The following is a 26,098-nucleotide window of genomic DNA, read 5'->3' on the forward strand; positions in this document are numbered from 1 at the left end:
CACAGAAACAACTTCTGAGATGACTCCTCAGCCAGATGGCCCCAGTTAATATTCCATATATATCACATTGTAAGAATCAATGCTGGTTTTGAGAGGAAAGAAATAGTGTTGAAGAACAACTGATTGTAAGCAGCAACAACTGATAAAGCTGAAAAAGATGCTCATCACATCTTGAGCTTGATATACTCCTTCTATGCAGCCAACCAAGATATGATTCTGTAGAAAACGTCCCTTCCTTCATCAACAGTTCTAGCAGTAATATCCCAATAGCTGTACAGCTCCCCTCTGCGTAAAAAAATGAAGAACTGTAGAAACATCTGAAGACGCTTAATTGAAACTCGAGAGGCAATTGATGGTAGCTATTCTTCATAGTAAAGTGTCATGTGTTACTGTTTCTAAATTTCCTTTGTTGATTTCCTTTGTTGAGTTATAGACTCAAAATAAAATTGACTCCTCAGATCTACTACCATCTGCCTAATTCACAGTAGTTCATTAACTAACTATCTAGCAATATGTATGACAAAATCAATTCCTCCCGTGTGGATCATGCTGGGTTGCTGGACAATTGTAGAGAAGAACCACCTGTTCCTTCTCCGAATCGCTAGTGGCCGAGAGCCCTAATAGATAAAAAAGGAATTAATTCGTTAACTAGCGGATTTAATAATTAGTTAGCATCCCTCTAGCTAGAATGGATCTGAACCTCACAGCGTCAGTTTATTTAGAACTCCATTCAGAAATCTCATTATGAGATCCGGTTGGTTAGTTACCGCGTAACTAATGCAACAGGCGTGGCATCGAATCGCTTGGCTTCTTCAATCAAACTGGCCGAAATTGCTTCTTAGGACCCGCTTTTGCGGATTTGAGGCTTGGAGAATCTTGGGAGTCAGCTTGAGAATTCAATTTACAGACACTGCCAACGGACACAGCATTCATAGCATCCAGTCATCAACTGGCAGTTAATCAGCTTCTGGAAAATAAACTTTTAGCGCAATCCACAAGGGCAAATTTAAGTTACGGCACCACTGGTTAACCTGTGTTCCTCATTGGCTACCACTCATTGCTCAATACATCTTGATAGCGCTATAAAAATCCATGTGTGAGACAGCTCCAATTTACATGAAGCCCAGTTTCTTTTAATAATGCAAGTATTGTTACATCCACCAAACTAATGCAAGTTATGATAAGATTGTCTCCCTCAATCGTCTTCAATCTCAAATTAACTTGCTAAACGGATTTTCCCTGCCGGGTTTCAGGAACAACACACCTGAAATTCAAATCGATTGCGCCCCCGCACCCAAACAGAGCCAGACAATCTCTGCTAATGAAGCACCGAGGCCTTGAAAAACTCTGTTTCTTACGTTGGTGAATCGCATTCAGCGACGCAAGGTCATAACGTGGACATTGGTGAATATACATTGCATGGTGTAGGTCTCTAGGTCGTTATGGATATCATAGGATATGTGCGGAGACGGTTCGATTCGACTCCATGGACGCATGTGCCGGGTCCTGGACACCAACGTAAAGGGAGATAAAATCCCTCCGAGTCCTCGAGAATATCTTTTCTCAGCCAGTTAGTAACTCGTGGCCAAAACTCCATATTACACTCTACTGAACAAGCCCACTTATCAATTCTCTGAAACCATCTCTCACATAACAACACATCCGTTTGGAAGCCGCAAACTTTACTTCTCATACCAGAAAATGAATGCATTCAACGGTGTTGGTTCTTCACCAATCCACATTGTCCCGTCCCAGATATCCGTTGTGGATGTCTGCCTACATCAACAAGGAAGAGTGGTAGCTAGTAGAATAGGAGGATCACACAAGGAGGGATATGTAGCATGAGGTTTAATTGGCAATCATAGTTGGTTTCTCATTTGAAAGGGGAAGATCTGATCTGCTGTACGAAAACACTTGCATCTGGGGCTGTTTGTCTCACTGGCGTAGTTATATCATAAATAATTACTAGCCAGATCAATAACTACGTATTTGCTTTTCCGACTTTTGTTTGGTTTTCTTTAGACCAGCTGCAGGCTTGTTCCTATAACTTACATGTATATAGATGGTGTGGTGGGGTTGAGGATAACCTAACTACATAGTTATTGAACCTTTCGCCGGCCCGAGGAAACCTGCCACTACCAACCACTTTTCCAGCTTTCAGCACCACAAGTTGCCACCTTATCTAGCGAAACGACTCTTCCAACAATTGGAAATCATAACGCGCTGCTTTACAAGCAACATGCTGCCCAAAGCGAAGAACTTGGATGTCAATCTCTTGCCTCCAGAATGCCAAGGCAAACTTTAGTTAATATCTAAAACAACATGCAGATAAAGTTGCTTAATGGAGAGAGACACCTGATACTCCGAAGTGGAAACTCTGGGCGCTTCAAAGATTGAAACCATACTACATGCAAGCTAAGGCAGATGTGTGCGTAATTCCCCTTTTAATGGGTAAGCAGGAAACCGATGTGGGTATGGCAGCCCCAAAGTCACACCCAGTTTAGGGCTCAGGGCTTTCTATGCGCCTCATCCCTATATCGAATGAGCTCTATACTGATCGCCCTGATGAAAATCCAATAATAACTGTTGCTGTTGGGAAGATTGTACATGTTACAGAGGTCATCTCCTATATCCTACTCCCATGTTGACGTACTCACCATCAAAACAGTGATGGCGAGTGATAGCTACGAGACATAGAGAACGGGAAGCATGGTTTGATGGATACTCATGGAACTTTGCGTTAAATGGTTCTAGGCAATGTGATTCTTCTGCGATTTAGCTTCGACCTTTGGTTCCTTGGTGGTTAACACATCGAGGAAAAGAAGAAGTTGATGAAGTGAATTATTAGTTAATTTTTAATCGAGTTAACAAGGCTTGACTGTGGGGTTTCTCTTAAATAACCAATTAACTAGTTAATTAGTTACTCAACTGAAAGAGGCTATCACCTGATTAATAAGGAATCAATAGTTAACTACAAATCACTCACTAGTTAACTAGTTTAGTTAACTATATTGAATATGGTTAGTGGGAGTGAATGTTTGGTTATGAAAGAAATTACTCATCAGGTGTTACCCTGTTGCATCATAGCTTCTCTTCTGTTGAGGGTATATGAATTTAAATCTTCTGTCTTAAAATAATGATCCGTGACCTCCAAAGAGATGTAGTAACCGTGAAACCATTGAACATTCGAGAAGAAGATGTTTTAATCCTAATTTTAATGGAATTTTGTTTGATTTGTTGTTTGATAATTGCATTTTAATGAAGAACTTTATTTAATGCATCTATAGTTTTGATGTCCGATCTGGTTGGGTTGGCCGGATCGGTTGGAAATTAAGGTTAGCTGATTAACTATAACTAGTTAGTTAGATAAACTACGGAGCAACTGGTTTACTGATAGTTATACACTCACTTCATGTGATAACTGGCAGCCAGTATAGAATAGCTTGCTAGCCTTTCTCTTCATTCTCTCTTCAATGCAAGAGATTAATCAAATCTACATGATGTTGATCTCATGAAAGACCCACTAAAAGATAGATAACTCAAATCTTGAATAAAAGTCTTGTACTTACAAGAGTCAAAAACAAATTAAAAAGAAACTGAAAACTGAAACTTCTTCAGCTGCTCGTAAATCAACACTAATGTCACTGTTAAAAAATAAACTGATAACTAACTTCTAGTGATTTGTCTTGCAGTGGTTGAAGTGAGATCTGCTTCTTCATGTGACTGAATATACAGGCACTGTAGCAGTACCTAACAAGCAGCAGAAGCATATCCACATTTCTTTTGATGTGGTTTCCTTGTAGCCGACCATGGTCCCAAATACTACTACCACCCTACCTACCAAGGCTTCTATCTCTCTAGATTAAGGACCGAAGCCCCACAGGCAAGCTCTGGGCTGTCGACATCTTATACACGGTTGTATAGAGTTGTATAATGGGCAGGACCATTACAATGGATTAAGCGGACACCTGCTTCTGGAAACTACATTCCCAGTATTCGATGTGATACCCGACAGAGCTGCTGATGGCAGGCGCCTACGTTCCCGGCGTGCCAGGGCCTGGGGAGCTTGCGTTTCCTGCGCAAGTTACCTTGGAAGCGCGAATGGATGCTCAGACCTCTCGATGTACCCTGGAGGCAGAACAGCATGTGTCAGTCTCTTGATATTAGTGTCTATTCTTAAGTGAGGTGGTAAACTTTACGTCGTGTTTTTCCCGCGCCTCTCCTCCTCCACCCCAGCAAAATAAATGAGCCTCGTGATATGGGCAGGTTGATACCCTAATTGAACTGATACCCTGATTGAACTGATACCCTGCTTAACTGATACCCGGAAATAATGGTAGGTTATGGGGTTGATCATCTCCCAGAGAGCCGCTGGTAGAAAACAAATGGTAAAGTTGTGTCGCCTCCAGACATGGAGAGCGCGACGGGTACTAGACTATGCCGGATCAATGGTACAACCACCCAGCCACGGCAAGCTCTGGGAAGATCTGGGGAAGCATTGCATGGAGCGGTTTCATGTTCTAGTGAGCAAAGTGGAAAAATTTGCGACTCTCCTCAAAGAGACATTAAACAAGAGTAGCTATAGCTACAATGTTTACATGCATGGATCCTCGGTTTCAAGAAGTGGGAGCAAAAACCCTGCAAGTAAACTTCACATGTAACCTCCAGAGAACTCTGAGAGGAAGAGTGTCATATCGCTTCTAACAGTTGTCGATAAGTTCTCCTTGCTTCTGGCAGCTATCGTTCATATTCACTCCTGGATCTTCAACCCCACAGCTACCAGCACCGGTAGATGACTGGTCACTGCAACATCGCATCCAATCTTTCGACGACTGACGTTGTTCCCCTAATACTATTCAACAAGGGTCGACGGATTCAGTCCTATTGCGGTGTTCTCTGGCCTGTGACAATGTACGCCTCCAAAGATATAAATTCGAGCTGATTTCCGCTCCAGAGGTCAACATTTGATCATCGTCCAGCACAACAACAAAACAGCATCTCTTGCGATCTACAATTCCAACACAAATCTCTTTCTTGAATATCTTCTCTTGAAGACTTGTTTCTTCTTCACCTTTTATCCAAAATGCAGTTCTCCAAGGTCATCGCTGCCTCCTTCTCCCTCCTCGGTGCCGCTGTCGCACTACCATCCCCCCAGGCCCCTTCTCCTAACGCGCAACCTGCGGTTAAGCACGCCCTCGGCCAGTTCAACCAAGCAGTTACTATGTTTGAGAAGGCAACAGCAGCTGCGAGCTGCAACTGGATTAGTAAGTAGCCCGTAGCAGGGCCATCAGAGGGCCCAGAGCCATGTGCAGTATATATCCTGTGTACTAACAATGGTGGATAGCATGTCTGGAATCTCTTGCCGCCTCCAGCGCTGCTTGTGCTGCCGCTCTTGGAGAATTGGGACTGGGTATGTCGTTTCCAATGCAGAGGACCATCGTATGTTCATGCACGTGGTGCTAATATCCCCTAACACAGACATCCCCCTTGACCTCGCCTGTATTGCTTCTGCTGCCTCAACCAGCGCCCAGGGCTGCGAGGGATGCTTCTAAATCAGCCCGAGGCCCGCCAGGATATCTTACACAGCTCCCCCACCGCTTCGCGGGGCATGTTAACCAGTCGGCTTGGTATTTTTTTGTTTGTCTTTGCAGTATGGTGTAGTTGATATCTTTTTTCGCGTTTGATTTTGCTTTGGGCTGCCCACTGTCCACATTCGTTTCTAGTCTGTTTCGATTGGCAGTAGTTTTTCATTCACAAATGAAATACTATGAAATACATTTACATGCATTGGTTCCAACTTTCAGAGTAGCAGAAATATCTATATTTCACATGTTTAATCCCAAATCATCTTGGTATATATATATATCATTGGACGTTGTGTTGATCAACAATCCTGCATTAATATTAAATCAACCAACCTGGCCGGTGTAAATTTGGAATGACGCATGGGGAATTGCTATTATTAGTCTTTAACTGCCGCCGGCTTTTTTGCTCTTTAGTGTTGTGGGGTAGCGAGAAGGAGGGAAGCATGCGGGCAGACGGGGCACATGGGCGCACACGGGCACACGGGGCAGACGGGGCAGACGGGGCAGACGGGGCAGACGGGGCAGACGGGGCACAACGGGCACAACGGGCACACACAGATTCTTCGAAACGCAGGTTAGACCCCACGTTGTGACCCAGAAGGTTCTTCTCATGTTTCAGGAGTAAAATTCACAAAGCTAAGGTGCAGATTATGTAGTAATGTTATCCTGCGAACTTGTAACTACCTAGTTAGGTGACTGCACAACCTTAAAAGTTGAACTCTAACCTGCGGTTGATCGGATAACCTTATCGTTCAACTAATTAAGGTTATCCGCCGATCTTCTTGGGGATTCACTAGCTAACCAACCACCTGGGTTTAACCAACTGCATAGCTAGTTAGTGATACCCCGTAGTTACCGTACTTAATTTGAGGGTCAGCTAATTAGTGGTAATTCTCCTATGGTCCCCACCCAAACGTTCTCGCACCGAGTTGGCTGGCTAACGGGGGGCGCCCTACTCCACGAAGATCCACGAAGATGATTTGGAGGAAGATCCAGTGATTTGAGTTACAACCTTATCATATTAGGTTAATATCGGAGCATGTCCCATGGGTCTAACCAACTAGCGCCCAAGGGCCAATGGTTATCTGATTAGGGCTAGCTCACCCTCGAAGCCCTAACAAAACCCCGATTGGGCTTAGACGATCGCTCTTTCCCCTCTTTCCCCTCTTTCCCCTCTCTTCCCCTTTTCCCCTTTTCCCCTTTCCCGAGCCAGAAAACACCCGTACGTCCTTGGCAGGCTTGGCAGGCTTGGCAAGCCCGGGCATCCGCAACTGCCGCGTTTTGCAGAGTTCGCGGAAACGTTCCACCCGGAGACGCGGCAAACTTCCACCTGCCCTGGAAACTGCCCCTGGACAGCGGGAGCAATTTGGTTTAGTTAGTTACAGGCTTGTGTTTGTCCATTCTAACTAACCATCAACCAACCATCAACCAACCATCAACCACCATCAACCACCATCAACCACCATCAACCACCATCAATCATCACCACCACCACCACCACCACCATAATTCCAACGACATTCTTTACCATTTTATCTCTCTATACGCTCCTTATGCCTATATAGGTAGTAAAAAGGTAGCGATGGGTGTTTATTTATGACGCTAGAGGTTGCTGTGGAATGCTATGGATAGCTGTCCACTGCAACCAAGGGCTCAGCGCGCTCATCCCACGCGAGAGTTATGTGTCACTCTATTGGACAGTTGGGTTGGGATAGAGATGAGCAAATATATAAAACCCTAGAATCTCTACCACGTCTAGCAGGGATGGTTAGCCATATGCTTGACTCGTTGGTCCCTCCCTCACCCTCCCTCCCCCCTCCCTCCCCCCTCCCTCCCCCCTCCCTCTGCCTCCCTCTGTCTCTGGCTACTACAACTTCCCCTTAATCTTTTTTTTTCATCAAGCGGGTGGTTGTTTTTCCGCCGTTCCCCACTCGCTTCCAATCTGGGCTGGAACTAAATTAAAAATAACCCAACCTTAGATCTCTCGCATAGCATCCATGGTTCCAAGCAGGAGTCTTTTTCCTCTTTGATCCATGTGAACGCTCATTATGGTTCTAACACTGAGTGAGCCCCTGGCTGAGACCGCCAACCCCACCGCCCGTCCCACCGCCCTAGCTGAGATAAACAATTCATCAAATGATAGTTAGTTCTGATACAATCCTAGGAGACCTACCTTATCACCCCATGGCTTCTTCAGTTTGTGGCTTGAAAAATCTCCAACTCGACTATGCACGCATACACGCACGGGCTGAGCCTGAACGCTGTCATTGGCAACAAAACACCTGCTGCCGCAACTTGTCAAAAGGCCGTTCTTGCATATGCCCTTCGACCACAGACAAATAATCACCACCTTGGACTGTTAATAATAATTACATAACAATAACGATGATAAAAGGAATTCTTCGACCGATATTTCCCTAGAAATGCTGCGACCTCCTAACAGCTTCATATTATTTCCTCCTGTATTTTGAGAGTATATAATATTTATATACCTTGGTAGATGTGTATATATATATAAACCATAATATACGATCTATACTATGTTGGTTTGATCCAACATCCTAACATCGGAACCAGTGCGCGCCGCCTCCCCCAGTTCTGTTGCTATCTGCGTGTTGGTAGCTGAGATAGGAGCGTCGGCCATGATGTTTTTCACTCTACTTCGCGACAGTTGGACCGGCTTCACCGCTCTGGAGAGACGCAATATAGCTCTCTACATCACCGGGATCATGCTTTACAAATTCGGCCTGGAAGCCTTCAACGGGTCCATTGTAGCTCTCGCCACCAATAGATATGACTATGATGCCTTCATTTCAAACTCGACATCCAAAACTTTCGAGCGAGTCGGCCTCCTCACGGGGCTTAACCAGGCATTTCAGTGTATAGGCGCCATCCTCATTGCACCACTCGTCCGAAGGGCGCCCACAAAATTAGTCCTGTCAACCTCAGTTTTTGCCTTTGGCCTTTTCGCCGCCATGCCCCTCATCGTGGATGCCAGCACCGGTGGGTCATTCGTACCCAAAAAATTCCGCACCAAACACCCTCGAAATGACTTTTATTACTATGGAAATTACAATACTGATGGATTAATCCCCATCTACTCTGTCACAGGTATCGTTTACGGGATGGTGGAGCTTATTCGTCGTGTCATCCCTAGAGATCTTGTGGGCGGAAACGTCCAGAAGCTTCGCCGTGTTGATGCTCTTGTTCACATCTTCTATGAGGTTGCCGGTACCGCTGGCGCGTTCTGTACTGCTCTCGCCCTTATTCCAAATCTGGGAAATAACTATTCCTTCATTATTACCCCAGTTTGTTTTGCCATGGCGGCTGGCACATGGTCCTGCATAACTAATCTGGACTTCCAGCCCGAGGTGCAGGATATTCTGGCAGAACAACCCGCCTACACCAAAGCCATATTTGGATCCTTTTTGTTGTTTCTGGAATCCTTCTGGACTGGCGGAAAGCTTATGTTTACTAATCGCCGATTCATCTGGCTGCTGCCCGGATACGCCATCGCCCTCTACGGTCACAGATATCTAGAAAACGGATTAGCTCCTGCGATTGCCCGTCGGTACCTGGGAAATTCAGCCTGGTCGCAGGTGATTGTTGGCGGCTCGAATCTGGGCGAACTTCTAGGCGCAGCATTCGTATTTTTTTTTACAAACCTCGTCACCACGCCCATTCCATGGATCCGGCTGGATTCCGTGATGCTCTTGGTCGTATGGTACTTACCCTTCTGGTACCCTCCGCAGGGCCAGGTTGCCTATGCCTGGATGGTAGCTGCCACCTTCCTCCCAATTTCCTTCGGCTGGGCGGCCGGAGATGTCTCTCTCGCCGCATACATCCAGGCGACACTTGCTCGCGTCGAGTCCAAGACCAAGAATGTCTCCGCATTGGGCGCTGTAATGGCTTTTCTCTATTCTACCTACATCGTCATCTACGCCATCACCTCGCCTATGTTGGGTCGGTATATAGACATTGTCTTCAATGAATCGGGTGGAGCAGAGCACGATGGCGACATCCACCCTGCTATCATGAACATAGGAGCCATTCAGTTTACCATCTTGTCCATTATGATCTTGGCAGCAACGTTCGTACCGCAGGGGGCCTTTGCGTTCAATCCACAGATGCTCTTCAAGCAACGCCTGGACACGGAAATTGCCAAGCCTAGCAAGCTGGATGACGAGGTCAAAATGACGAATTGGCGTAGCGATGGGGAGTCTGCAGAGAACCACCACACAAGTCACAATGGGAGTTCACATGAAAGTTCTTATTCCCACCACGGGCGCCGGTGTCAGGAGAGGCCATAGTACGGAGTGCAATGTATCAATTCCAAGCCTTCCTGTCATTCCCACTTTTTCGCCTTTGTTTCGTGGCGGCGTTTTTCCAGCTTCTTTCCCTTGCCCATTGTGTAACTATCCATCTCCACCCTATGGCCACATGCCAACTAGAAAAAGGTTCTCCCCCCCCCCCCCCCCCCCCAAAAAAAAAAAATCTTCTGCACAGCAATCCATTTCGCTGACACTATAAAAGTTGGATGTATGATACCCTCGTCTTGCACTCTATACCTTCCCGTCCTGTCGTGGCTGGTAGATAAGGACATATTATAGAGCTGGCCTAAGCTTTCGTTGTGAAAGACTATTTTACGGACTGTGTTGATAAAATAAATAAATTCCCCCTTGCAAATACACCCTACAAAGGACAAATCATAGACACGTCCACGTTGTCATATGCAGCTTCATATGAAAATTGGACAAGGTTGCGTTATTCTCTGATATCATTGCATTTGATATGGACCGGTTGACCGAGCGACTGCTGGATTGGGGAAAATGAACAGAAGAAGTTGAATCAAAAGAATATGCCGGATTTGGAAAATGTATATTTTAGGCCATCAGGGGAGACAGCTTTCTAAACATAGCAGGAAATCAATAATACGAAGAGAAAGAAGGAAGGAAGGAAAAAATAAGGAAGACGAGGAAACTATCTCATAGCTGCTTGCCCATAAACTTTCGTTTGGCAAAAGCGAGCCACCACTACATCCGTAACGTGGGGGGTTAGCTGTTAAGTGAAAGAGGACAAAGGTATGTGTGAAAAGGGTTACGGGAGGAATGAATATACCTTTGACGGACCAACTCCTTCGGGGTATAAGCGGGCATGTAATCGAATGGCGAGTTCTTGTCGAACCTGAGAGATGTATCTATAGCAGACGTAAGTTTTTTTTTTTTTTTCTTTCTTTCTTTTTTTAATAAAAGAAAATAATAATGTAATAATATTTGTTGCTTGACATACTGTCTTAATGCCTCTGCATCCTGGCGATCGCGAGGTGGTTCGAAGGCCTGGTTCAGCGGGAAAGAGGCATCTCCGGGGATTGCAAAGTGATCGAGAGACGTGTTGATGAGGACCTATATATTGTGTAGTTTCGTTTTGTTGTTCTTATCGTCAGCCAACAAATCCAAGCACATACACACACACACACACACACACACACACACATATATATATATATATATATATATATATGACCCGAATCGTAATTCTGGCCTACCTTTTCCGCTTCTCTGGCAGGCATGCCCGGTTTAACTTTAGTAAGGCATTCGCTGACAAACAGGATGCCGTATATCAGCATGCGATCCGCGGGCCCCTTGATTTCGAAATTTCGGAAGAAGGTATTTGCGCGGTATAGGGAGAGAATTTCATCGAGGCAGTCGTATGATTCGCTGTCCGGGTCAATGTTTGACTCCAGGGTGCCGGGAGGGAGTGCGGGAAGGGTGTATGCGGGGCCACGGGTTCGCGTGCGGAGAGGCAGGACAGGGAAATTTCCTATTGACAGACATGTATGAGAATAGGGATAAGTTTCTGATTTATTTCCGGAGTATGCGTGGACATGCCTATGGTTGGGACGTCTGCTTCCTGAAGGAAGATGGAGTGGTATGCCTGGGCAAATACACGGTCAGCGGGAGGAGCGGAGAGTTTTAGTGTTCCCCCGTAGCTGGGTAGAGAGGGGGCACTCAAACCAACCGGCATATCGGAAAGTCGATGTCTGGGATACGATCCTAAACTGGATTCCTAGCTGATTTGTCACGCCGGAGATATGATCTCATGTTGTTCTGTTGTAGTTAGTTAAAGTCAACTAGATAGTTAATGTTGTTGGGTTGAGGCTGATTATCTAATATCCTCCCAAACACTGCGACCCTTTTGATACATTAATTAATTAGTTAAACATATTTCACCCACTAGTTAACTTGAATCTCTTGATCACGTGATATAAAACTCTATTTGGTAACTCCTTATTATTGACTTTGCTCGGCTTCACTGTACAACTAATAACCCAACATAGCTTTCATCGTTTTAAATTGGCAGTGTTTGTAGGTACGACCAGTGATATGATGATTTAGGCTTGTATAAGGAACATTATACTGTCCGGCATCTCTCCACTGGCTTAATCTCTGGGTTTTGAATAGCTAAAGTAGCCAAAATAAGTTGATTTTCCACTTGTGTTGAAAATATATGCAGAATATTTTTAACTGTATGAAGCTACATGATTTTAAAATGGTGCATACTAAATTAGACTATCACATGAGCAAACGACCCAGTTAGTGGTTTAATGTACCTTAACTCCCTAGAAAGTGGTTGAAATACGTTTAACTAGTTGGAAACTAGTTACGGATTACGTTAGCCGTTGTCCCAGGCGCGTTCGGTCCTAGATGTCATGTGACTCTCATGTGATGTCATAAAATGTTTCTTTGACGCTAGTCCATATTTGGATTAGAGCATCATTTTAGATTTTCCGGTTCCTAACGAACTTTATCAACGCGACTTTTCTGTGGCTCGTTGGTGCGCGAGTGAACTAATTGACCATAATCGAGGAATATCCCATAACTGGGGCGCGGACTCGGACACTCAAAAATTCATTCTTCAACATTTTAACATTTTTTTAAGGTGAAACCATCAGACACACATAAATTTGATGTCCGCACTCTCCTAGACCACTGGAGCATACGTCGAAACTGCTTTGTTGCCCATTAGTTATATATACACTTGCCACGATGTCAGACTTGGAAGATGAAATGGACTTGGATGCGCTGCCGTCCAAGAATGCTGTTCAGTTCAGCTCCGATAACACCAATGCAAGAGGAAAACGAATAGCTGCAGATCTGCCCGTTGAAGCAGAGGATAACCTGCCTTGGTGATATTTTTATTTGAACTATTTTCGTCTATGATTCAACGAGCTAACAGCGTATATACTTGGGAAGGGTCGAAAAGTACCGCCCAAATAGCCTAGATGACGTCTCCGGACACCACGACATCATTGGTACTATTAACAGATTCATAGATTCAAACGTGAGTGCCCAGCATCATCTCTATGAATAATCAATCTCATGAAATTTACCAGTCTAATTTCTCTTACAGAGACTACCTCATCTACTTCTCTATGGTCCTCCCGGGACTGGGAAAACATCAACCATACTTGCATTGGCGCGGCGGATATACGGAGTGAAGAATATGCGACAGATGGTTCTCGAGCTAAATGCTAGTGACGACAGAGGCATAGACGTTGTTAGAGACCAGATCAAAACTTTTGCCAGTTCGTTCCCCACAGTTAGTTGTACATTTTCTGGGTCCATGGAAATGGGCACTGTTTTAAAATGCCTCCTTATTTTTATTTATTTATTTATTTATTTATTTATTTTTCAATTTTGGTATGGTGTGAGGCTAATAAGGGGGACCTTCTGTCTTAGGCACCAAACAAATATTCTCGATGGCTCCAGTTGCCAAATCAGAGTCATCCCTTGGGGCTTTCAAGCTAATCATCCTCGACGAGGCAGACGCCATGACCGCCACTGCGCAGATGGCACTCCGTCGTATTATGGAAAAGTACACCGCGAACGCTCGATTCTGCATCATCGCGAACTATACCCATAAACTCTCACCAGCCCTACTGTCACGATGCACACGATTTAGGTTTAGTCCACTAAAGGAAAAGGACATCCGGGCACTGGTTAACCAAGTTATCGAGAAGGAGCAGGTGCGCATACAACCAGAGGCAATCGACAGCCTTGTAGAGTTGAGCAAGGGAGACATGCGAAGGGCGCTGAACGTGCTCCAGGCATGCCATGCGAGCAGTAAGTTGACAAGAAATACGTCCTGAAATCTAAATCAACCAATCAATCAAATGTTGTTTCTTATAAAGATTATTTAACGTTTCCAGGTATACCGCTTCCGATGAAAAACGCCCCGAAAGATCGGCCTTCTGCGGAACACGAAACCGTCTCACAGGAGACCATCTACACCTGCATCGCAGCGCCACATCCATCTGATATTAAAACGATCATCACTGCGCTTCTCACAACCAGCGACGTGACATCATGCCTAAACACAATTCAAACATTGAAATCAAACAAGGGCCTAGCGTTAGTGGACATCCTAACGGCTCTATCGGCCGAGTTGCAACGGATTGAGGTCCCTGCAGCAGCACGGGTAGTTTGGATGGAAGGGCTTGCAGATATCGAGTGGCGGCTAGCCAGTGGGGGAGGGGAAATGGTGCAGACGGGTGGGTTGGTAGGGGTTGTGAGGGGAGGATGTGAGTTAGTAGTAGGGAAACTGGGGTCGTCGCGGAGAGTTACAGTGCCCATGGAATTATGATAGTCGTCACATCTGGATAATTTAACTTAGTCATTATTTAATGCCATGCCAGATTAAATTTTTAATAGGCAGCCGGACTGCTACTGCTTTTGAAATATTTTACTGCAGCGGGCTGAGTATCCTTGTTATCCTTAAGTATTGGAAGTAATTAAATCCAATGTTGGTCCGTCGTGGGGCCGGACGGAAAGGTGTGGGGGGTGGGAAACCCGAACTATGTAACTATCTATCCACTATGAACCCGAAGTTAGAAGTAGGGGGGAGGAGAACTCCTGATATAGTTAACTAGTTTAATCAGTTAAAAGACGCGCTTATTTCAAGAGCAGAGTAATAACTAGATCATTAAAGTCAAGTTAAAATAGTTAACTGGTTACGAGAGTCAACTAAAAACTGGCGTTGTTCTAATAGTTACTACTACTACTACTACTACTACTACTACTACTACTACTACTACTACTACTACTACTACTACTACTACCACTACTTCTACTACTCCATTGAGTTTGAGTTTTAGCCGTTCCCGGCCCCAGCCGATCTAGGTTACCTTGCTGCCCTGAAGGATTAGTTAAACTTGCTAATTTTGTAACGCCCTTTGGCTTAAAAAACTCAATCTTGCCTCAAATCTTTCCTTAGCCCCGACCCCGTGTGAAATCACGTGATAGTTCTCCCGATCTTTCCACTGAGTATTTAAACCGTTGGCTATTATTCACCGTTGAGGCGAAGGCATCAAGCTGTGGGAGGAAGTTTTTGGAAATTAACTGCTTTTCTGACTGCTGCTCTTCTGTCCGACTCTCACAGATTCTCTAAACTCACCATTGATTGAATCTCCGCCAGAGCCTATTGCATGAAAGCCCTATATTAACCTCGCCCCGATCTGCCACCATGCGCTCTCGAACCATGCAACCCTCGTCGGCACTGCTGGCTCTCACTGTGCCCCTCGCCATCTTCACCCCTGCAGCCTCTGCAGAGACAGTGTTGGGCGCCTATATCTTCTCCCGTCACGGAGACCGCACTGCCAAATCTACCCCGCCTACCGAACTGACCACTTTGGGCTATGAGCAGGTGTTCACTACAGGCGCCTACTATCATAACCGCTACATCTCCCCCACCTCTGACTTCCGGATTCTCAACATAAGTCCGGACATTGTAAAAACAAAGGAGGTCGTCGCATCTGCACCCGAAGATGAAGTGCTGCAGAAATCAGCCATTGCTTTCCTGCAGGCGCTTTACCCCCCAGTGGGAGGTGTCGCAAAGTCCACGCTGCGCAACGGGACCGTGGTCGAGGCGCCCTTGAACGGATACCAGCTCGTAGCCATCGAACAGGTGTCCACGGGTGGGAATAGCGAGAATCTTGCCTGGCTGCAGAGCGCAAGTAAGTGCCAGAAGGCCAAGATGAGCAGCAACGAATACTTTACATCAAAACCCTACGAAGAACTCCTCAGCTCGACGGACGATTTCTATAAATCCATCGCACCCATGGTGGAGCGAACGTTCCCGGCGTCCAAAGTCAGCTACAAGGACGCATATATTATATGGGATCTTCTCAACGTCGCCATGATCCACAATTCCACCGACTCTCTCCCAGCCGATAAGCTGCCCTCCCAGGAAAACTTTGATCGTCTGCGGGAGCTGGCGGATGTGCATGAATTCAACCTTGCGTACAATGCCTCCTCCCCCATCCGGGCAGTCAGCGGTTCAACCCTGGCCGGCGAAGTCCTCTCCGGTCTCAGGGAGGTGATCACCACCGGTGGCTCCAAGACAAAACTCAACGTTCAGTTTGGTGCCTACGCCATTTTCCTCTCTTTCTTCGGCCTGTCGAAGCTCTCAGAAACCAACCCCAATTTCATGAAGATCCCCGACTACGCGTCCAGCATGGCATTCGAGCTGGTGACCAATGCCTCCACCTCCTCGTCGTCTCCATTCCCCAACCAATCTGACATCAGCGTCCGGTTCCTTTTCCGCAGTGGCAGCATAATTCCCGGTGCTCCCGAGACCGTGCCAGTTGCATACCCACTATTTGGCCAATCGGACACGCTCATGCCGTGGTCCGAGTTCGAGTCGAACATGGAGAAGATTGCTATTTCTACAGAGAAGGAGTTCTGCAAAGCGTGCAGCGAGACCCCTGAGCGCTGTGATGGTGGAAGCGATGAAAGCGATGGTACAGCTAGAGCATCGACTGGTGCGGGTAAAAGAGACGGCATGTCCAAGGCGGTGGCTGGTGTTGTTGGTGCAATGGTGGCCTTGGCTGCGATCATGGGCCTTCAGTCATTGATCTTCTTGGCTGGTGGGTTCAGGTTGGTAAAGAAGTCTGATATCAAGGCATTTAGGGAAGTTGAGAGGAAGATCCAGCCATGAATTGCTTGAGGGCTTCTAATGTAAATATGTTCAGTACTCATGTCCTCCCACGTGTCGCGCAAAAGGGAACCGTTTTCCCTTATCTGAATAATAACGGAAGTATATCAACAGGATAGTTATGCATCAGTAAGGGAAAAATTAGATCTGCTGGTTTCTGAGGGATGGATGGGGGCAAAAAACTTAAAAAAGATTGATTTTGTCGCTCGAAGCTGGAATAGAAGAAATGTTCTATTCCACTTTTATCCCATCTTCTTTTTAAAAAATATAATTGAACGAGTTAAAATAATTATAAACTAATACCCACTCACTGACACTCTTACTAATTAAACTAAATAATAGCTAACTAGTTAGCTCCTGGGCAGCTAAATTCATAACCAAATAAATGGTCAACTCACAAGCCTGGAAGGATGAGATGATGATGATGATGTAATCAGCGACATCATTTTGTTGAAGAACTTCATCATAACAGTTGAATGGTCCCACCAAATAAACATACATAACTACATGACGTTTCCCAGTCCTATTCCAAGCCAATGAATGGGGTTGTATCCCTTCTTCTTCTTCTTCTTCTTCTTCTTCTTCTTTTTTTTCCCCCTCCTCTTCAATAGTTAATTTAACAGGAACATTTCACTCTATCGCTCTAGTTTATCTCTCATCGTCAAACTGTTCCGAGTCGCTTCACCAGAACCATCAGACTCTGGTCCCTCCCTCTCTAAAGGAAAAGGTGGTGGGGGAAAGGTAGGTAAATGGTACGTGCAGAGCGGGTGAAATAAATAAGCCAGTCTCTGTTCTTCAATTCTGCACTCTCGAGAAAGGTCTCTGCATAATGTCGTCGCACTACAATACAGAACCACCTCCAACTGCATCTGCAACTCTCAACACCACCGCCGGTCCGCTCCATATTTCTCTCTTCGCAAAGCAAACACCTCTTGCATGCAAGAATTTCCTCCAACATTGCTTAGACGGGTACTACAAAGGCACGGCATTTCATCGCGTCATCCCAGATTTTATAATCCAAGGCGGCGACCCGACAGGAACAGGCGCGGGAGGATCTTCGATTTACGAGGACCCAGAGTTTGAATTCGACCCACGCGATGGAGAGAAAGTGGTTTTCAAAGATGAAATACATAGTCGACTACGGTTTAACCGGCGGGGATTGGTGGGGATGGCGAAGGCAGAGGATGGGACATACGGGAGCCAGTTCTTCGTGACATTGGGGGGTAGTGCGGACAGACAGCTAACTGGTACATGTACGCTGTTTGGGCGAATCGAGGGAGATAGCATCTATAATGTTGTAAGGATTGCGGAAGGGGACCTGGTGGAGGGCACAGAACGGCCTGTATATGCAGTTAAGGTTACCGGCTGTGAAGTGGGGGATTTAGGCCCGTTCAAGGATGTTTTGAAGAAGCGGGAGAAGGTTGCCGTTGCCGCACCAACCCCTGAAGAGGAAGCGAAGCGGGATGTCACAAAGAAGAGGAGAAAGGGCAAGGGCGCAAAGGTACTATTAAGTTTCGCGGACGATGATGAAGAAGATTCGATAAATGCAACTAAAGAAGCAAAGAAGCCCAAGTTCAATACGAGGCTTGTTACAGCTGGTGCCAACGCTATACTGGAGCAAAACCCCAAACTGGAGGATAAACAGCAACCAGAACCCGCAGTATCCTCTCCTACACTCACGAATCAAGAAGATAAAGATGCCCAACCTGTTTCAAAACGGCGCAGGTCTATATCCCCTTTACAATCATCGCCTATCAACAGCAAACCATCCAGGGACCCAAACACCCAACTTCCTCTTCCAGACCCAGAAATGCCATCCCGCTCCCCATCTTCCTCCCCCGCTCCTCCCACCAAACAATCGGCATTATCTCGCGTCACTGCCGAAATCGATGCGCTCAAAGCATCCATGCGCCGAAACGTCTCTACAGCCGTTGAACCCCCCCGGAAAAAGTCTGCACTGGAGACCTTGATCCCGGAAACTTCAATAAGAGGCCGCCGGCGCCCAGCTCCCGGCAGTGCACATGGTGCTGGATTGAGCAATGGCACATCATCTCAAGATGCCGAGGCGATGAGAATCCTCAACGCCTTCAAAGCGCGGCTGGAGCAGGCAGAGTCACTCTCAAACCGTTCCCAACTAACCAAAGACAATCAAGCCAAAAGCAAACCCCGACAGGACAAGGAAAAGGACGAAGAGGAACAAGTGTGCGACCTTCACTTCATCGCACACTGTCAATCGTGTCAAGCGTGGGATCAAAACGGCGCTACCGACGCAGCAGCTACGAGGGGAGATGCGGATGACGACGACCCTGTCGACTGGATGACCCACAAGCTGACCTTCGGTAAGGATATGCTGGGCAAAGATCTAAACTGGAAGCGCACGCACGAGGATGCCGATGGGCTCGTAGTAATTGATCCGCGCGAGAAGGAGAAGGAAGTTGTTCAGATGGCAAGGGGGAAAGGGAGGGGCCGGGAGCGGGAAAGGCAGCGGAAAATGGAGACGGGTCATCAGAGGGAGTGGGATCAGAAGGGGCGGTGAACAAGAGCTATATTTGTTGATATATAGCTCTAGACGCACGGAGGTATAAGTAGTGATTCATACCTTTGATTGGTGACCATCTCCTATTGCTGGCACACCTGCATCTTTGGGCCAAATCCCTAACTAACTATACTGTACATTATTATGCATATTATTTTGGTTTCACTTGATATGCCTATTTTCTCCACACCGCAAGCAATGGAACTGGTTTGGTTAATGTATACAAATCCTATTTACCTTCTAAACACTTCACGGAGAACTATTTCGCTACTCCCAATGTAACAATTTAGTCAACCTCCCAGATTTCCAGCGCTCTATCTTCCATTACCACCATTCCTCTTAAAACCACCGACAAAAGAACAAGGGTAAAGGGAGAAAAAGAAAGGGAAACTTTAGATCCAAAACTAATACATACATTGCCCTAGACTTTCTTTCTCTGGATATGTACGTTCAAACATCCGTTCCCTCTTTTGTCAGCGGGTGCACCGCGTACCAGCTAACCCAGCGCCTTTAGAATAGTACACCTGCATACATGCACGGGATATCCACGAGCAGAGAAAGAGACAAGAAAGAAAGCCAAAGCTAATATGAGAAAGGAGTAGGCAGGGTAGAGGAGGGATTGGACAGTAGAGATGAAGTAGAAAACAACAAAAAAAAGAGAGAAAAGAGGAGGCGAGGGCACCGGAACGTGTTGAGACTTTCAGCCAAGTTAGAGAGGAGAAATCAGTCCTGAATGAAGGACAGAGCAGATGCTAAATATCTGGAGAAATAATGGAACCAATGTATGAAGAATGGAAGAGGTGACAAATTTGAAAGAAGATCTCGCAGGTGAATACTGTATTGAACTACACTAAAAATTGAAGTTGGAGAGGATATGTAATAAAGGTGCAGAAGGATATCAAGAACTTAAAAATAAAATTAAAATTAAGAAATAGAAGAAAAAAAGCTCAGAATAAACTATCCATAGTAATTAGAAGTACTGCCTCCTAAGTAGACCGTATCAATCACATCACCTAGAACACTCAAGACAAAAGGCAAGTTGCATGATACAGGTATGGGTTGCATTTAATGCAGCACTCAGTAAAGTGCAGTTGAAAGCAAGCAAAAGGGGGGACAGGGGGAAAACTAAGGAGCCACACAACACAACAGCGCCAGAAACAGAAAGAAAAAGGTGTTTAAAGGAGAAACCTGAAGGGGGTGATTCTTCTGCTTCTTCTTCATCTTTCTTCTTTAACTTCATCCAGGGAGCAACAACATCTATCCAATAGGAAGTAGGTAGATTAAACCCACGAGTAAAAAGAAAAAAAAAAGAAAAAAACATTGCCAAAAGGAAAGAGAAACCTATGACGGGATATTGGAAACAATTAATTTACCTAGAAAAGCATCGGATTGTAGACAGACACGGCAAGCGGTTGAGAGGTGACTATACGGGAATTGCCATATGGTTGAGGTTATGTGACATTTAACAGAGTATGTAAACCCCACGCCAAAGGTGAGCAGCAAATAGAAGAGTAGGATTACCGCACCCGTTTCTCGAAATCAGGGGCATAACGGATGGGACACTATTTCTTTGTCCCAACAGCATCCGGGACAATCAGAGGAGCTGAACCCGGCATGCCGTGTAATGTAACAGCCTTTTTGACAACTCGGGAGTGAAGGCGGCAACGAAAAGGAAATACAATTAAGAATCGAAGAAAAAGGAAACAATATAAAAACCAAGAAACATAAATGAAAACAAGTGGAAGCGAATTGAAAAAACTGGGATCCCTATACAAGCTGGACAAAGTTATAATGCAACGCAAAATGGACACGATATGCCGCGAGTTTCAAGCCGGAAAAGAAAGCATAAAACTCTAGCGGGAATCACTGTCGAGAAATACAGCAAGTCAAAATAAATAAAATTAAAATAAAACAAGATAAGAGGGCCGGAGGAAGATTTTTTTTTACTGCTGTTTTTGTTATTTTTCATCACCATTTTCATCATATCTTCAATCTGCATGCAATATCACTGCACGCAACAGAGCACACCTCTGACAATTCCAGAACCATAATAAAACGTTGGTTTCCTATTTCCCATTTAAACAAGTATCAAGGAAGCAAGGGGGAAGGGAGAGGATCCAAAGTTCTTTCATGGTTGTTTAGGCTGCTCCAAAATTACTAATCTAATCTTTCCATAATATCATCCTGGTGTAAAACTTTTGTATTTTGAGCGTCTCTCTTTCGATAGGGTCATTTCGTCATGCGTCGTTGAATCGTAAAGACATACTCTCGTCTGGGTTGGGAGAGGGGGAAATCAGTTGTAGGTATTACTATGTCTTTTATTCATGAAATGATATACATTTCTCGCCGTTATCTTTGATTTGTTGGTCTATATTTACTCAACAATTATCTCAACATTGGAGCCGGATCGCAGTTCGTCACTTCCTCGAGTCTGATGGCCATTTTGGCGGCGAAAACCGGATCCACGTTCCGGGGCAGGGCCTCTGGGTTGTCTTAGGGGAAGACGTTCCTGGGACGATTGAGTATCAAAACCCAAACCGATAGATCGGTTGCTCCCTATTGGACCAGTTGTGGATGGTTGGGAATCCTGCTGTTCCCAGGAGAACATTCCACGAAGGCGTCTAGGACTACCCGAAGTTGGACCACCGATGCCTGTCCCGAGGGAAAGGCTTCCCAAAGTGTTTGCCAGCAAATTGTCATCACGCTGACCGCCAATTGTAGAACCAGAGAGGGTTGGTGTCAGAATGGGCGTGTTAGACGCACCGCTTGTATTCCCGTCGAAAGGTTGAAAACGAGTTCCATTGGACTGTAGAGCGGCGGGGAAGCTAGCAGAGGAGGGTACGGGAGATGGTGTATATGATCGAAGGTCCGCAAAGGATTTAGCTGCTCGTAGATTCTGGGCATTTCCAAAACCACCAGGAGAGTCAAGAACACTCAGAAAGCCTGAGTGATGGCCACGAAGGGTATTGAACGGGCCAGGAGCATCGCCTCTTGCCTCACTGAAGTCGATTGTAGCAGCCCGGTTAAGGCCACGTCGGGACGTGTCTGCAGTTTGGATGCTGGTGGGATTCGCTGGACCGGGTGGACTTATGTTGGGATCTGTTGCTCTGAACACATGAACCTGACGCTGGTCACCAGTCCCTCGCGAGGCATGTCCTAATCCCATATTGTGCGCGAGAGTGTGAACGGTGCGACGTTGCAGAGGCGACAGCTTTGCAGAGAATATGAGAGCTTCTCTGCTCGAATCTTGTTTAAACAGTAGAAGTTGAGAGTAATATTTAAGCGTTTCGGGTTCATTCATGTTAACTTCTATTCGGGTCAGCAGAGAATCGAGAAGACATCGACAAAACAAAATGATAAAAGGAGTATAGGAAGCAAAAGACGTACTTAACTCCGTACCCCGTTGCGAGACCGGTGATGGAGAGGTTACTGGAATGTTTGATGTCAAGGACGTCAATGAAGGTTGCGAATTAAGTTGGGAATTAGGCATTGGGCGATGCTGTTCCTCTAGCTGGCCCCTGCGCTCACGCTTTTCGCGCTCAATCCGTTCCCGCTCTTGTAATGGTAGCATTTTCTTATATTCAACCCTAAGTTTCCTTCCCTGAAGCTCGAAATGGTTGAGAACTTCAATGACGGTGGCTGTTTCTTCAGCAGAGGTAAAGTTTGCAAAAGCCAGCCCACGGAAGACTCCGTTGTCGAAATGGTAGTTAAAAGCGTATGGAAGTGGCAGATTCATCTCTGTCATGAGTTGAACTAGCTGTTCTTTTTTCACAGCGAATGGAATGTTCTTGATGACTATAGCGGTCGGAATGAGCTCATCGTCTCCCTCAGGGCTTAAATTCTCTGGACGCATTTGATTTGTTTGGAGATGATTAGTAGGTCCCAAGCTGAAGGGACCTGCGATTCCAGGCTGCTGGTCAAGCCAAGTCTAAAAATGGATTCTGTCAGTGAGGACGAAAGTAGTGCAAACGATGCATTGCCAACTTACAGCTGGGAGGCCAGTCCTTCCACGTGCAGCGGGCTTCAATCTTCCAGTGCCGGTTCCCGTCCCTGATCCTACACTTAACGTGTTTGCACTTCCAAAACCGCTTGAATTCCAAGTTTGGGAACCAGAGAGGTCATAGGTATACGAGTTACCATGAAGGGTAGGGTTCATTCGATCCAGACGGACGGAGTCGTACCGTGCCATAGGGTCATCGTACATACCAGCAGACATGGGGCCGAAGACATCAAAATGCCTGGATGATTGGCGGTGGAGTTGTGGGTGAGGATGATGGCGCTGCGAGCCAGGAGATCGAGAAGCGGAATTATCGTGATACATGTCCTGAGACTGAGGGTGATAATTACTCATAGCTGCTGATGGGAACAGAGTGCCCCTTTCAAGGAGGGTTTTTATGGTAGGAGAAATTGGAAGGAGAGGTTGGTTTAAGTGGGAAGGGCGTTTCTTCGTGAACGATGTGGTCGGATAGACACGAGGGCCAAGCAGGCGGTTATTTAACCATAGAGACGAAACTGTAAGCAAATATCAAAATAACAGCGACAATAAAAACGAGTATAGTTTCTTCTCTTCTTTTCTCACTCGAACGGCAAGAGGGACCTCCTAATATAATCTTTTCCAGGAATATCTGAGTAGTCGTTAACCGTTTACGCTTAAATCGTTGCTAACTTCAGGTCGTGGGACTCTCCTCTTTTCATAAAATCAGATGAGAAGGTCCAGTAGAGTAGATTTTGAGCAGCTGGCAGATATTTCTGATAATTGGAACGTATGGCGAAAGTACAAATCGCAGGGGAATCAGACGGTGTAGACCAGGTCGTCCAGGTCGTGATCATCAGTCGTATGCAGCGTCAAGTCGTTACGAGAGAACGAGAGAAGCGCGCGCAGGGGAAGGAAGCGGAAGAAGGACAATCAAGAACAGATCTTCATATACGAGCTTGAGCAGAAGGACGAGGATGACGACGATGATGACAGCGGTGATGAAGATGATGACGACACGAGAGAGATGAGACCATGTGGTTTGATGGATCCGCCCTGGTGACAGAAGTCAAGATGCATGCATGCATGCATCAAGTACCTGTGTGGCGTTGTTACCAGTACATGCAGAGGGTACAAACCAGGTCGAAACAGAGCAATAGCAAAATCAGAGAAAAGAGGAGATAACTAAGAGCAGGCAGACGGGAGGGACGGGGTGAGATTGGAGGAGATTAGAAGAGGATCAGAGATTGTTTGAGAAGAGACGCAGTAAAAAGTCGAGCTAGCCGGGAACAAGGCGTTGAAGGGAGTGAGCGATAATGTGGTTCAGTTAGGGCAGCCGGGCCGGGGAACACCACCCCCCCCTCCAAAAAAAAAAAAAAAAAAAAAAAAAAAAAAAAGGCCAAGGGAAAAAAGAGATTGAGAGGCACCACAACCACGGTCCACACGTTGGTGGGAAGCCGTTGAGATACAAAAAGGAATCAGAGTTATCACTCGGCCCACGGCAGCAGCGTAATCCCAGAAGGCCAGATAGCGAAGGGATGTGGGATGTGGGATGTGGGATGTGGGATTAGGGAACTGGAGGGGAGTTAGAGGGGGAAGAAGTTCAGAGAGGAAACGAGGTCCAGGAATGAGGTCCAAGGCAACACGAGGGACAGAGCCAGAAGAACTGCGAACCTAAGTTGACGAGACCAAAGGGAGTATTTAGAAGAGGGAGGAGGGAAGGGGAGAGAGAGTAGAGGGAGAGGCAGAGAGAGAGAGAGAGAGAGAGAGAGAGAGAGAGGAGAGAAAGAGAGAAGGGCAGAAGAAGTGAGCGGGACGGATGAAGGGATGAGATTAAAATTGAAGTTGAGGATGAGGATGAGGGCGAGGTTTATGGTTGAGAAGGAGAGTTGAGGATGGGAGGAAGATGAGAGGTGATGAGAACATGAAAAGGATGAGAGGCGGAGAGGCGAAGAGGAGGAGGATAGGATGACAGGAGAAGAACGAAGAGAAGTTTTTTTGGTGAGAGAGACCACCAAAATAGAAAAATAAGAGAAAATAATAAATCAACAATAACATCAAGAGTTAACTTAATACTCGATACACACACAAAACGCTGCAAATTAATGAATTCTAACATAGACATCGTGCCCGGATTACAGCTCCATTACCCCATATTAATTACCGCCTTTAATTCTCTTGAGAAATCCCCACAGGCCATCCGCTGGCCTGGTGGGTTGGGCGGGTCGCTGGCGGGTCACGCGAAAGTCGCCCGTCACCGCCACACCAACCACGCCGCTGCCTGGCCGGTGCCTCTACCGCCAAAACAAAACCACCAGCTCGAGCAGTCATTCTATCTTCCCCCGCAGGAATCACCCCTTTATGGATGGACCCTTGGAAGTCGGCAGCAGCCCGTTAAAGAGTCTGAACCAGTTCCTCCGAAGTTAGTTAACTAGAGGTAGAGCGTAGTTACATGATTTGACCCCCAAGTTCTTAGGCCTAGTTCGCCATCTATCTATCTTCAATGACGCTGACGTTGCCTCCCTTTGAGCTAGATGGACACCTCATATGGTTACGAGTAGTAGTAGTAGTAGTAGTAGTAGTAGTAGTAGTAGTAGTAGTAGTAGTAGTAGTAGTAGTAGTAGTAGTAGTAGTAGCAGCAGCAGCAGCAGAGCAGCAAGTAAAAATTTGCTTCTTCCAAGCAACCCCCGGGGGGCCTGGGGACCTGGGGGCCTGGGACCTGGGACTATGGCCCCCATTACATTAACCAACGGCTCCACTATATACCCACATTTTCTTGGTGTCTGTGGATGTAGCACTCCCCCTTGATTGGGAGCCTCGGGACATCTGCTTGCCTTTCATTCTTCTTCCTCTTGGCTTCCGATATTCTTCTGATAGTCTGGTGGGTGTGAACGGAGTTCAGATGAACATCCGTTACTTGGCTATGAAATATCAATTGCCCAATAGTTACTCATTTGCCTGGAAGTAGGGTGAAAGGGTCCGTTACCAACGTGCCTGGGCAGAGAATTAATG

General features: G+C 46.1%; 9 protein-coding genes across 9 annotated transcripts; 7 read left to right on the plus strand and 2 right to left on the minus strand.

The window, feature by feature from the left end:
- Window positions 1-4,023: 4,023 nt before the first annotated feature.
- PADG_02398 (uncharacterized protein) lies at window positions 4,024-4,836 on the plus strand (the record flags this gene model as incomplete). Its single annotated transcript, XM_010759668.1, has 3 exons — window positions 4,024-4,146; window positions 4,341-4,657; window positions 4,719-4,836. The coding sequence occupies 3 exons, from the start codon at window positions 4,024-4,026 to the stop codon at window positions 4,834-4,836; spliced, it is 558 nt and encodes a 185-aa protein (XP_010757970.1).
- A 247-nt stretch (window positions 4,837-5,083) lies between these two features.
- Window positions 5,084-6,178, plus strand: PADG_02399 (uncharacterized protein; the record flags this gene model as incomplete). The annotated part of the gene is made up of 4 exons (XM_010760136.1): window positions 5,084-5,264; window positions 5,345-5,439; window positions 5,479-5,627; window positions 6,013-6,178. 4 exons carry the CDS (start codon window positions 5,084-5,086, stop codon window positions 6,176-6,178), a joined length of 591 nt encoding a protein of 196 aa, XP_010758438.1.
- A 2,052-nt stretch (window positions 6,179-8,230) lies between these two features.
- PADG_02400 (uncharacterized protein) lies at window positions 8,231-9,895 on the plus strand (the record flags this gene model as incomplete). Its single annotated transcript, XM_010760137.1, has 1 exon — window positions 8,231-9,895. One exon carries the CDS (start codon window positions 8,231-8,233, stop codon window positions 9,893-9,895), a length of 1,665 nt encoding a protein of 554 aa, XP_010758439.1.
- A 675-nt stretch (window positions 9,896-10,570) lies between these two features.
- PADG_02401 (uncharacterized protein) lies at window positions 10,571-11,609 on the minus strand (the record flags this gene model as incomplete). The annotated part of the gene is made up of 5 exons (XM_010759669.1): window positions 10,571-10,618; window positions 10,704-10,782; window positions 10,875-10,987; window positions 11,131-11,405; window positions 11,534-11,609. The coding sequence occupies 5 exons, from the start codon at window positions 11,607-11,609 to the stop codon at window positions 10,571-10,573; spliced, it is 591 nt and encodes a 196-aa protein (XP_010757971.1).
- Window positions 11,610-12,631: 1,022 nt separating this feature from the next.
- PADG_02402 (replication factor C subunit 3) lies at window positions 12,632-14,228 on the plus strand (the record flags this gene model as incomplete). Its single annotated transcript, XM_010759670.1, has 5 exons — window positions 12,632-12,771; window positions 12,839-12,926; window positions 12,996-13,170; window positions 13,325-13,708; window positions 13,795-14,228. 5 exons carry the CDS (start codon window positions 12,632-12,634, stop codon window positions 14,226-14,228), a joined length of 1,221 nt encoding a protein of 406 aa, XP_010757972.1.
- Window positions 14,229-15,107: 879 nt separating this feature from the next.
- PADG_02403 (uncharacterized protein) lies at window positions 15,108-16,580 on the plus strand (the record flags this gene model as incomplete). The annotated part of the gene is made up of 1 exon (XM_010760138.1): window positions 15,108-16,580. One exon carries the CDS (start codon window positions 15,108-15,110, stop codon window positions 16,578-16,580), a length of 1,473 nt encoding a protein of 490 aa, XP_010758440.1.
- Window positions 16,581-17,406: 826 nt separating this feature from the next.
- Window positions 17,407-19,113, plus strand: PADG_02404 (uncharacterized protein; the record flags this gene model as incomplete). The annotated part of the gene is made up of 1 exon (XM_010760139.1): window positions 17,407-19,113. One exon carries the CDS (start codon window positions 17,407-17,409, stop codon window positions 19,111-19,113), a length of 1,707 nt encoding a protein of 568 aa, XP_010758441.1.
- Window positions 19,114-21,487: 2,374 nt separating this feature from the next.
- On the minus strand, window positions 21,488-23,464 carry PADG_02405 (uncharacterized protein; the record flags this gene model as incomplete). Its single annotated transcript, XM_010760140.1, has 3 exons — window positions 21,488-22,422; window positions 22,501-23,041; window positions 23,102-23,464. The coding sequence occupies 3 exons, from the start codon at window positions 23,462-23,464 to the stop codon at window positions 21,488-21,490; spliced, it is 1,839 nt and encodes a 612-aa protein (XP_010758442.1).
- Window positions 23,465-23,568: 104 nt separating this feature from the next.
- PADG_02406 (uncharacterized protein) lies at window positions 23,569-24,149 on the plus strand (the record flags this gene model as incomplete). The annotated part of the gene is made up of 2 exons (XM_010759671.1): window positions 23,569-23,627; window positions 23,957-24,149. 2 exons carry the CDS (start codon window positions 23,569-23,571, stop codon window positions 24,147-24,149), a joined length of 252 nt encoding a protein of 83 aa, XP_010757973.1.
- Between the last annotated feature and the right edge of the window lie 1,949 nt (window positions 24,150-26,098).

The sequence above is a fragment of the Paracoccidioides brasiliensis genome (genome assembly GCF_000150735.1).
Source record: "Paracoccidioides brasiliensis Pb18 unplaced genomic scaffold supercont2.3, whole genome shotgun sequence".
In the NCBI taxonomy this organism is placed as follows: domain Eukaryota; kingdom Fungi; phylum Ascomycota; class Eurotiomycetes; order Onygenales; family Ajellomycetaceae; genus Paracoccidioides; species Paracoccidioides brasiliensis.